The sequence below is a fragment of the Nomascus leucogenys genome, chromosome 18, assembly GCF_006542625.1.
Source record: "Nomascus leucogenys isolate Asia chromosome 18, Asia_NLE_v1, whole genome shotgun sequence".
Lineage (NCBI taxonomy): Eukaryota > Metazoa > Chordata > Mammalia > Primates > Hylobatidae > Nomascus > Nomascus leucogenys.
The window spans coordinates 17,677,310-17,689,571 of record NC_044398.1 but is presented as its reverse complement, the minus strand read 5'-3'; the positions used below and the strand labels follow the sequence as shown (position 1 = coordinate 17,689,571).

General features: G+C 40.8%; 1 protein-coding gene across 1 annotated transcript in view; it reads left to right on the top strand.

Moving 5' to 3' along the window:
* Positions 1-10,810, top strand: part of DNAJC12 (DnaJ heat shock protein family (Hsp40) member C12) — a 44,459-nt gene extending 33,649 nt beyond the window's left edge. The window contains exons 4-5 of the mRNA XM_003258217.2: positions 2,267-2,471; positions 10,262-10,810. Of these exons, the coding sequence (XP_003258265.1) occupies positions 2,267-2,471; positions 10,262-10,356 (300 nt within the window). The 3' untranslated portion in view covers positions 10,357-10,810. The remainder of the gene's footprint in view (positions 1-2,266; positions 2,472-10,261) is intronic.
* The last annotated feature ends 1,452 nt before the right edge of the window (positions 10,811-12,262 follow it).

The window sequence follows — 12,262 nt, the reverse complement described above, 5'->3', positions numbered from 1 at the left end:
CCCAGCAAACCAGGCTGCTTAGCATCACTCTGATGTTAGTCCTTTGATTGAACTGCAAAGCATGAGAAGCACTTGTATCTAAGGTTAGATACAGTTTGGATATTTCTTCTGTATATTTCTTTAATGAGGATCAGCAGATGTGGAAGTCTGAATGATAACATATTTTATTCTGATTTACTCACAATGGAGATGGATAAGACTACTATTTCAGAACATCTTTTCACTGAGGACCTTTAAAGGATTTACTGTGGATTAGACATTAATCCTAATCTATCTAAGACAGACCACAGGTACTTTGATTTCAAGAGAGAAGTACTGAGGCACAGAGATCAATAAATCATGTACAGGCCACCTTGCTGGCTTGTGAAGCTCACAGTTTACATTTTCAGCTCTCTGGGCTCTGAATTCTTGAATGTTTTATTCCTTGTTTTTCACTAACCTTCCTAATATCCTTTTCACTCTGCAGAGGAAGTCACTGGCAGCCGCTTTTATTTTGTGCATATGCAAAAACCAAACCAAAACAACAAACCTAAACCAACCAAACAAAAGTCAATTTTTTTCAATACCAGCTGAGGCATTGCCTCTTTTAAAAGTTACCATTTTTATTTTGAAATAAAATCTACAGAGAAATGGGTAATACTTGCATTTACAATTTAGCAAATGGTTTTGAAGTGTTTACTCTGTAACTATTCCCTTCCCACACATATTGTTGGCACCAGAAATCTCCCTCCTTATATGTTTTTGCATCGAAACTTCATCTAATTTTTAAAATAGAATATTTTCTTTTTTTTTTTTGAGACAGAGTCTTGCTCTGTCACCCAGGCTGGAGTGCAATGGTGCGATACCAGCTCACTACAACCTCCGCCTCCCGGATTCAAGTGATTCTTGTGCCTCAGCCTCCCGGGTAGCTGGGATTACAGGCACACACTACCTTGCCCAGCTAATTTTTGTTTTTTTAAGTAGAGATGAGGTTTCACCATGTTGGCCAGGCTGGTTTGGAACTCCTGACCTCGTGATCCAACCACCTCGGCCTCCCAAAGTGCTGGGATTACAGGTGTGAGCCACTGCGCCCAGCCTAAAATACAATGTTTTTTAATTGTACATGTATATAATCTTCTCATAGAAAATTTGGGAAATACAAAAACAAAAGATGTAATTCTGTTACACAGGCATAACTACAGTTACATTTTGGTGCCTTTCCTTCCCATTTCTTTTTCTTTTTTTTTTTTGAGATCAAGTCTTGCTCTGTTGCCCAGGCTGGAGTGCAATGGTGCAATCTCGGCTCACTGCAACCTCTGCCTCCTGGGTTCAAGCGATTCTCCTGCCTCAGCCTCCTGAGTAGCTGGGATTACAGGTGTGCACCACCACGCCCAGCTAATTTTTGTATTTTTAGTAGAGACGTGGTTTCACCATGTTGGCCAAGGATGGTCTCGAACTGCTTGCCTCGAGTGATCCACCCACCTTGGCTTCCCAAAGTGCTGGGATTACAAGCATGAGCCACTGTGCGCAGCCTCTTTTCTTTTTCTTGTTAGGGTGAGAGGTGATTACATTTATTGGTGGCAATGACTGCTTTATGGGGTGGTTCTTGGATCTTGGGGTTGATTAGCCTGTGGACTGGTTATATTTGGAGAAGAGGATTCAGGATGACACTTCTTTGTAGTTGGGAAGCGATAGGTTGAAGGTGGGAATAAATGACTTCTTTGATTTGATCAGGGCAGAGAGCTAGAATATTTATAATTTTAGGGTGTTAAAGGCTATGTTTCCCTCTAGTCTTAAGTTGCGGTAATAGAGGTAGTGTGTCACTGTTTCTTAGTACTTCAGGAATAGCTTCCCACAATATCCCGATGAGGTTTTAAGAAATAGTTATGCATTATTTTGGTTCATGGTAGGGCTAATGATTCCGCTTGAAATATTCTTGATACAGCAAACTCAAAAGCGCTCTTTTTCACTGTATTCATTTGTTAGTTTGTCCATCCATCCCTCCATTCATTCATCCATCTGTCCAATTTTTAGATCTAGTAGGAAATACATATACAGAACAGAAAATGAAAAAGGTACAAAAGGGTGTATGGTGAAAAGTAACTATTAATAGTTGGATTAATTAATATCTGGATTAATTTATGAGTATCTTGTTAATAGTCAACTCTAACGTGCTGTTAATTAGCACTACAGTAGTAGGTCAGGTGTTACCACATATCAAACTTTAAATGTAGAAAATCACATAATATCAATTTAACTTTTATATCTCTGCTTTACATTAATTTAGTCAATGCACTGGGCTGTCAGAGGTAAAAAAGACCTGATGCTGGAAGAATCTGACAAGACTCATACCAACAAGATTGAAAATGAGCAATGGAATGAGCAAAGAGAAAGAAAGAAAGAGGAGCTGGCTTCAACCACAGAGAAAATGGAGCAGAAAGAACCCAAGCCCCTGGAGAAGTCAGTCTCCCCGCAAAATTCAGATTCTTCAAGTAAGTCATGTTATATAACTGCAGAACGGAGAAGGTCTGAAATTAAAGAGCTTTGTTTATATTGCATTTATTCTTAACCTTTTCAATCTGCACAGCAGTGCCAAGTTTAAAGATTGGCTTAGCATCTTAAAAGACACTTAGCATTGACACCGAAACTAGAAGGTATTCCTCAGAAGGGAAACCTTGAGACAATTCTCAGTGTCTTTGGCTTTACTGAAATAATGCTAGCTAACATTGATTGAATGTTTACTATGTGCAGGAACACTCTTTGCATATATTAGTTTACATTTATTATCTCATTTAATATTAATTTTATATATATTAACTTGTTCTCACTACAAGCTTGTGAGGCTGATATCAATATTATTCTCATTTTGTAGATGAGAAAACCAAAGACCAGGAGGTTGAGTAATTTGCTTAAAGCCATACAGCTTGTATGGGAAGGGAAAGGGTCTGGACCAAGGCAGGTTGGCTTCAGAGTCAGTGTTCCAAGGCATTGCCTTATCCTATGATAATGCCTTATTGAATTTAATTTAATTTTTTTTTTTTTTTTTGAGACGGAGTCTCACTCTGTCGTCTAGGCTGGAGTGCAGTGGTGTAATCTCAGCTCATTGCAGTCTCTGCCTCCTGGGTTCAAGCGATTCTTGTGCCTCAGACTCCCCAGTAGCTGGGACTACAGGCGCCTGCCACGATGCCTGGCTAATTTTTGTATTTTTAGTAGAGATGGGGTTTCATCATGTTGGCCAGGCTGGTCTCGAACTCCTGACCTCAGGTGATCCTCCTGCCTGGGCCTCCCAAAGTGCTGGGATTACAGGCGTGAGCCACCACGCCCGGCCCAATAATGCCTTATCTGTAAATAGCTCTGTAGACATTCTGAATCATTTATAAATCCACTGAAGCAGAGTATTATAGAAGTTTACCTCCTGGCTACCAAGGTACACTACCTGAGTTCACTTCCTAGCTCTACTACTTATTATCTGTATTACGTGGCAAAGTTACTTAACTTCTCCAGACCTCAGTTTCTGCATCTATAAAATAGGGGTTATAATAGTACTTGCTCATCTAGGTGCATTGCTGTGCACCTGTAGTCCTAGCTACTCAAGAGGCTGAGGCAGGAGGCTGGCTTGAGGCCAGGAGTTCAAAGTTGCTGTGTGTGATGATCACTCCTGTGATTAGGTGCTTGCATTCCATCCTGGGTGACATAGTGAGGCTCCAACTCTTAAATAAAAAATAGTACCTTCTTATAGGGTTACCATGAGGATTAAATGGGGAGATACATACAAAATGCTTAGCACAGCGGTTCACCTCTAGGAAGCCCTAGGTAAATGTTAGCTGTTTGTATCATTTGTCTATCTGACTATCTATCTAGCCATCCAACTAGTTTGGATGTGTTATATATACACACATTGTATACACACATTGTAACTGTCCTTCAAATTACTATGTGTTGATTCTCAGGGTTGTGATGTAGCACCCTATTAGAATTTAGCCTTTAAACAGAACGTTCCTGAACACCCTAGAACACTTGTATTCAAAAGAAGATAGTTAGATGGCTTGTGGTGGATTATAGTCTTTTGAGAAATAGTCACTTCAAATCTCTCTTTGGGGAGAACTTTTACGTGTTCTCTTCTTGCTGGGAATGAAGATTCATAGAGTTTGTTTCAGATGTGTCTGTTGGTTACCCAGGAGATGGCTGTGGAGTCTGCACATTGATTGCATCACCCAGTAACTGGAAATGGTTATAATGTAACAAACTGATCAAAGGAGAAGCCCGAAATGTAGAAAAACAGTGTTTTAAGCAAACACAGGAGTAGAATCACTCCCCTACATGTAAACACGATGAATGTTCAATTCCGTGTGTCTTGAACCCCTGGGGGTTCCCCGAGTCTTTCTGTTTCTGTCAGATTCAGACCAAGTCTGTGCACACCAGAATTAGGTGTAGTGTGGGTGGGAGATACTTCAGAGACTCAGGAATGATGCTGAGGCCTCTTGAGCCCCTCTCATGGGATTCTATGAAATTTTCCTTCTTTTTAAAAAAACAGTCATTTAGACACTGAATAAAAACAAAAGTAGTATAGACTTGCTGTTAAAAAATTCAAAGAATCGGCCGGGCGCGGTGGCTCACGCTTGTAATCCCAGCACTTTGGGAGGCCGAGGCGGGCGGATCACGAGGTCAGGAGATCGAGACCACAGTGAAACCCCGTCTCTACTAAAAATACAAAAAATTAGCCGGGCGTGGTGGCGGGCGCCTGTAGTCCCAGCTACTCGGAGAGGCTGAGGCAGGAGAATGGCGTGAACCCGGGAGGCGGAGCTTGCAGTGAGCCAAGATTGTGCCACTGCATTCCAGCCTGGGCAACAGAGCAAGATTCCGTCTCAAAAAAAAAAAAAAAAAAAAAATTCAAAGAGTCATATATAGCCAGGCTGCCAACCTTCTCTGCTTTCTATTTCTTGAAGTAACCAAGGCTGACACTCAGGTGTGTTTCCTTCCACTATTCTCTATGCTAACACAGGTGTGTATATGTGCACTTATGAGAGCTTTAAAAGTAAAGAATGGGGTTATACTATACACATTTCTCTGTGTTACACAGTGGTTAAGAAGGTGGGCCCAGCTTTTCACTGATAAGTTGTATGACCTTGGGCAAGCTAGTTAACCCCTCTGCATCTATGTCTTCTTAGTTATATAATTGTCAAAATATTAGTGTCTACCTCGTAAGATTTTTTTTTTTTTGAGGAGTAAATAACTTAATTGTCCAGGTGCAGTGGCTCACATCTGTAATCCTAGCAATTAGGGAGGATGAGGTGGGCAGATTGCTTGAGGCTGGGAATTTGAGACCAGCCTGGGCAACATGGTGAAACCATCTCTAAAAAAAACATGAAAATTAGCCAGGAGTGGTGGTGCGTGCCTGTAATCCCAGTTACTTGAGCCCGGGTGTGTGTGTGTGGGGATGTTGAGGCTGCAGTGAGCTGCGATTGCACCACTGTACTCCAGCCTGGGTGACAGAATGAGATCCTGTCACAGACACACACACACACACGCACACACACACACACACACACACACAATAACTTAATATATGTAAAATATTTAGACCAGTACCAGGCACATTGTAAACACTTTTTTAGTGTTAACTTTTATTATTAAGGGACTTCTCTTTAAATGCTTACATTCAGAATGAATTCCTGCCTTTTAACAGCTGATAACATTCCACAGTGTAGATATATATTATGTCAAAGTCAAACAAAAATATAGATTCGAATCTCTATGTAAAACATTTTACTTGGGAAAATATGTAAAAACTACATTGCAATTCAAGGCATACACACAGATGGGATGGTCTTTGGTGTGTCTGAAGAACAAATAAAATGTTGGAGGTTTTATTAGAAAGAGAAATGTTACATATTGTTATGAAAGAAAACTCTTTGGCACTAGCAAAGTTTCTGGGAGCTAGCAAGCTCTAATTGGTGAGTGATGGCAATAGGTAAAACTAGCCTTAGAGGCAAGGCAGGTCATTTTGGCAGCTGGCTTGTGATAGAATTCTTGGGCAGGCATTTGTGTCCTGAGTGCTTTTCTTTTCCTCTCCCTGGTTCTCGGCTCTAATTTACTTGGGTAATAACAGATAATGCCAATTCATATAATCAATTTTCACATATAATTTACTCAGAACAAATTGTGATGCCAGTTTTGGTGTCTTCATATTGTTATATGTATGCTATTGTTTAAGAATGAAGTGGCCTGAGCCTGTACTCCTAGAACTTTGGGAGGCTGAGATGGGAGGATCGCTTGAGTCCAGGAGTTCGAGACCAGCTTGAGCAACATAACAAGAGCCCTGTCTCTACGAAATTAAAAAACCATTAGCTAGGTATGGTGGCGTGCACCTGTAGTCCCAGCTACTTGGGAGGCTGAGGCAGGAGGATTGCTTGAGCCCAGGAGTTTGAAGCTGCTGTAAGCTATGATCCTGCCACTGCACTCCAGCCTGGGTGACAGAGCAAGACCCTGTGTCTCCCTGTGTCAAAAAAAAAAAAAAAAAAAAAAAAAAAAGAATGAAGTGGAGGCGATGAGAATCATTGTTCTTTTTTTTTGAAACAGAGTTTCGCTCTTGTTGCCCAGGCTGGAGTGCAGTGGCACCATCTCGGTTCACTGAAACCTCTGCCTCCCGGGTCAAGCTATTCTCCTGCCTGAGCCTCCCGAGTAGCTGGGATTTCAGGCACCTGCCACCATGCCCGGCTAATTTTTTGTGTTTTTAGTAGAGATGGAGTTTCACCATGTTGGCCAGGCTGGTCTCGAACTCCTGACCTCATGATCTGCCCACCTTGGCCCCCCAAAGCACTGGGATTACAGGCATGAGCCGCCGCGTCCCACCAAGAAAAATTTAAATGTACGCAATGATTTTGGTGTGCTGCCATGTCCCTGGGCACTATCTTCCTAGGCATTGCCAACCCTGTGGCTCCAGCCACAAACATTGTGACTCTGCCAGAGGGCTTGCTCTGGCAATGGAGCCTACTTGGCAGCAAATCAGCAGGCAGTAAGTGTCAGGGAGTAAATGCCCTTTAGATGACAATAATGAGTGGAAGTGGGAAGCTAAATTCTCCAGGTCCTTCACCCCTCACATGAGATAACTCTAAGAAGTTTTATATTGTCTCCCAGGGTTCCCCAGTGGGATCATTTGCAGTTACCCATGGCGGTTAGTTGTTTGATAATGTACCTTTTATAGCTTTGGTTCTCATTCTGCTAAGGTGCCACCTGGGATCAAATTAGCCACTTGGTTTCAAATTCTTTTTTTTTTTTTTGAGACAGAATCTCACTCTGTCACCCAGGCTGGAGTGCAGTGGTGCGATCACAACTCACTGCAGCCTCGACCTCCTGGGCTCAGATGATCCTCCCACCCCCACCCCCAAATAGCCGGGACTGCAGGCGTGCACCACCACATCCGGCTAATTTTTTATAGAGATGGAGTTTCGCCATGTTGCCCAGGCTGGTCTCAAACTCCTGCGGTCAAGTGATCCATTGGCCTCAGCCTCCCAAAGTGCTGGGATTATAGGTGTGGGCCACTGTGCTCAACCTGTTTCAAGTTCTTGTCTACATGTCTGTTTCTATGGGAACCCAAACTAGAAACTACATCTTTTTTTTTTTTTTTTTTAACAGACTTGCTCTGTCGCCCAGGCTGGAGTGCACTGGCGTGATCCTGGCTCACTGCAACCTCCACCTCCTGGGTTCAAGCCATTCTCCTGCCTCAGCCTCCTGAGTAGCTGGGATTACAGGTGCGTGCTACCACGCCCAGCTAATTTTTGTATTTTTAGTAGAGACGGGGTTTCACCATGTTGGTCAGGCTGGTCTCGAATTCCCCACCTCGTGATCCGCCCGCCTCGGCCTCCCAACGTGCTGGGATCACAGGCATGAGCCACCGCACCTGGCCAGAAACTACATGTTTTTAAACAAAAATGACACTTACTTACTGTATAAAATGTGAGAAAATATGATCAAGCAAAAGGAAGAACATATAACTCATAATTTTATCATTTAGAGAAATATGTCTTATCGATATTTTGGTATATTTTCATTTGTGTTAGTATATCTAAAAGGATCATACTATACATATTTTGTGAGTAAGTTTTAATTATAGAAACAATTATAGCAATCAGAAACAATTTCTTTTACTTTTTCCCCAAATGAAAATTCTTCAGATTTGTTTTCTCCAATAATTCTTTAAAAAGTATCAGTGTAATCTGTTTTTCTGAGATAACCATTGTTAACTATTCTGTATATGCTTTTTCTGACTACATATTTATATACTATATTAAAATATCAATGGAAGTGTATTTTATATATTATTCTGTAACCTGCTTTTTCATTAGCAATATTATTAACATAAAAAGACAAAAAGCATAGTTGTTTATTGCAGAAAAATAAGAAAGTACAGATAAACAAAAAAGAGTACAAAAAATGAAAATTGGCCGGGCACGGTGGCTGACGCCTGTAATCCCAGCACTTTGGGAGGCTGAGGCGGGCGGATCACCTGAGGTCAGGAATTTGAGACCAGCCTGACCAACATGGAGAAACCCCGACTCTACTAAAAATACAAAAATTAGCCAGGTGTGTTGGCTCATGCCTGTAATCCCAGCACTTGGGAGGCTGAGGCAGGAGAATCGCTTGAACCTGGGAGGTGGAGGTTGTGGTGAGCTGAGATTGCGCCATTGCACTCCAGCCTGGGCAACAAGAGTGAAACTCCGTCTCAGAAAAAAGAAAAAAAAAAAGGAAAATCACATCTATTGTAACAATCCAGGGATAAATACTATTAATTTTGGTGTACCTTTTCTTAACTGTTTGTTTGTTTTTTGAGAGAGTCTCACTCTATTACCCAGGCTCGAGTGCAGTGGCACCCTCTCGGCTCACTGCAACCTCCGCCTCTGGGGCTCTTGTCTTAGTCTCCTGAGTAGCTGGGACCACGGGCACATGCCACCACGCCCGCCTAATTTTTTGTATTTTTTTGTAGAGACAGGGTTTTGCCATGTTGCCCATGCTGGTCTCAAACTCCTGAGCTCAAGAGAGGCACCTGCCTCGGCCTCCCAAAGTGCTAGGATTACAGGCGTGAGCCACCATGCTGGGCCTTCTTTTTTTAGACTTAAAAAAATTTCACATAAATATTCATGTAAATAATGAGTTTAGGAATGAGATCATACTATATAAACAGTTTTGTTAACTGTCACTTAGCAATATGCTGTGAGCATTTTTCTATGATGGTAAATATTAAAATATTGTTAATGACGATATCAAAACCTTTTAACCAGCTTCCATTTGCTAAAGTTTAGAATGTTTGTTGGTTTGCAAAAAAAATTTATAAATGGTATCATTATAAACATCCTTACAGTTAAATCGTTGGGTGCATCCATTATTATTTCCTTAGGATATGTTTTAAGAAGTAAAATTATTGGGTCAAAGGTTTATACTTTTTTTTTTTTTTTGAGACAGAATCTCGCTCTGTTGCCCAGGCCTGAGTGCAGTGGTGCCATCTTGGCTCACTGCAACCTCTGCATGCCAGGTTCACGCCATTCTCCTGCCTCAGCCTCCCGAGTAGCTGGGACTACAGGCGCCCACCACCACACCCAGCTAATTTTTTGTATTTTTAGTAGAGATGGGGTTTCACCATGTTAGCCAGGATGGTCTTGATCTCCTGACCTCGTGATCCGCCCGCCTTGGCCTCCCAAAGTGCTGGGATTACAGGTGTGAGCCACCACGCCCGGCAAAGGTTTATACATTTTAACAAGTTTGATAAATATTGCCAAATGGCCTGCCAGAGGAGTTTTGCCAATTTATACTTCTAGTAGGGAAGGAAAATTATCTTCTTTTCCTCTGGTTTTCAACAATGTTGTTTATTATAACTAAAAAAAAAATCTTATTACCATGGAATTCAATTATAGTACTTGTATTTCAAGCGATCCTTTTGCCATTGACTTTTAACTTTTGAAAGGTTTCTGAAGACTGTGAAATTTGTTTCGAATTTCTTTGCATGTGAATTGTCAAAATCCCCACCACCAGAGGCATCTATGTATTTCCTCTTATTAAGTATTTAAGCATGTGAGGTCTTATCATCCATATAAATTGTAATTCCTGTTCATAAGAATTCCAGTCTGTTTAAATTAATCCATTTCTCTAAGATGTTAATAATTCATACCGAAGTCTTACCCTTAAATTGTACCTGTTGCAGTGAAATATTATCCCCAAGCTGTTTTACTATAACAAGATTGACTTTTCCTATTTCTGATTTTAAATATTTACTTTCTTTCCTTTAAAGGTTTTTCAGATGTGAATGGTTGGCACCTTCGTTTCCGCTGGTCCAAGGATGCTCCCTCAGAACTCCTGAGGAAGTTCAGAAACTATGAAATATGAAATATCTCTGCTTCAAAAATGAGGAAGAGCAAGACTGTCCCCTATGCTGCCAACATGCAGTCTTTGTTTATGTCTTAAAAATGTCATTTTTATGTCATGTCTGTGAATTGCTGAGTACTAATTGATTCCTCCATCCTTGAATCAGTTCTTATAATGCTTTTTAAATGAGAAAAATTCAGAAGACGAATTTCTTCCAATATTTGAATAAATTAAAGCTCTTAGATACAGAGTAGATTGTATTATATGCTTTTTCCTATTAATACTACTTATATAAATCCATTAAAAATCAATCTCTGTACAGTGTATTTAAATATTTCATTGACATACTGTGATCTCTATTAGTGATAGATGTATAAAAAATGTTTTCTTACCCTTGACTTACAATGAGATGTGAAATTACTTGTCTGAACCCCGTGGAGAGAAATAAATAATTTTCCCAAAGTTCTTAAATGAATTTATAATTCAAATTTTTTAGGGTCTTGCTCTGTCACCCAGGCTATGCAGTGGCATATTTACTTTTTAGCTTGCAAACAAGTGAATGAAAAATAAAGAAAAAAAGGATTTTAGAGTAGAGTTTCCTTAGTCAGTGACAGAGTTTTCACTGGACTACCGAACACTGAGAAAGATAAGAGTATATTAAGTGCTGTGGTCTGAATGTTTATGTTCCTCCCAAATTCACATGTTGAAATCCTAACACCCAAGGTGATGGTATTAGGAGGTGATGCCTTTGGGAGGTGATTATGTCATGCGGGCTCACCCTCATGAATGGGATTAGTGCTCTTATGAAAGAGGATTGAGAGAGAGAGAGACCCCTTGCTTTCCTTCCACCATGTGAGGACACAGCAGGAAGTCACCATCTGTAAGCCAGAAAGTGGGGCCTCACCAGATAATGAATCTGCCCTGATCTTGGACTTCCCGGTCTCCAGAAATGTGAGAAACAAAATATTGTTTATAAGCTACCCCGTTTATGGTATTTTGTTAAGTAGCCCAGTGGACTAAGACAACAACTTTGTTTTCCATTTTTTCCCCACTCCCCTCCCCCACAGGCAGTGTCCTTTAAAAAGCTAAATTTATTCAGTATAAAGGGCTGTCTGTTATTTAGATGTCATGTCCTTCCAACCATTGTAGCTTGTTTATTTATTTATTTATTTTTAATTTATTTTTTTGAGACGGAGTCTCTCTCTGTTGCCCAGGCTGGAGTACAGTGGCACAATCTTGGCTCACTGCAACCTCCGCCTCCAGGGTTCAAGCAATTCTCCCTGGCTCAGCCTCCTGAGTAGCTAGGATTGCAGGTGCCCACCACCACAGCTGGCTAAATTTTGTATTTTTAGTAGTTACTCAAGGTTTTACCATGTTAACCAGTCTGGTCTCAACCAGTCCTGATCTCAGGTGATCCGCCTGCCTCGGCCTCTCAAAGTGCTGGGATTACAGGCGTGAGCCACCTCCCCCGGCCACCTGTTTTTTTTTAATTTAAATTTTTGTAAATTATTTTATTTCTTCCATGGTGATTTAGAGGGACTATCTTCAAACCAGCACAAATATTTCATAAATAATATCTGGCTATTTTGTAACCAATTGAGTAATTTGTTGCACAATAAGCCACCTCACATCTTTCAGCAAGAAATACATTAAATTTGAATAGTAAAGACGTTGCACAATGAATTAGGACACGATTAAAATTTGCTTTAAATATTTCTTTGGGGGAAGGGACACCACACTTCTACTCAATGAAGAGAAACATTTTTACAGTTCAGAGGTCTTTTATTATTTTTTACACCTATTATGCCATGAATTCATAGGCAATAGGTTCCAGCAGCTCAGGCGCCTTCCCATTGGTTCCCACAAAGTGCACTTCTCTGGGTGGAGCAGGCTGGTGCTTCAGTTGAACCCAGGTACCTTTCTCATT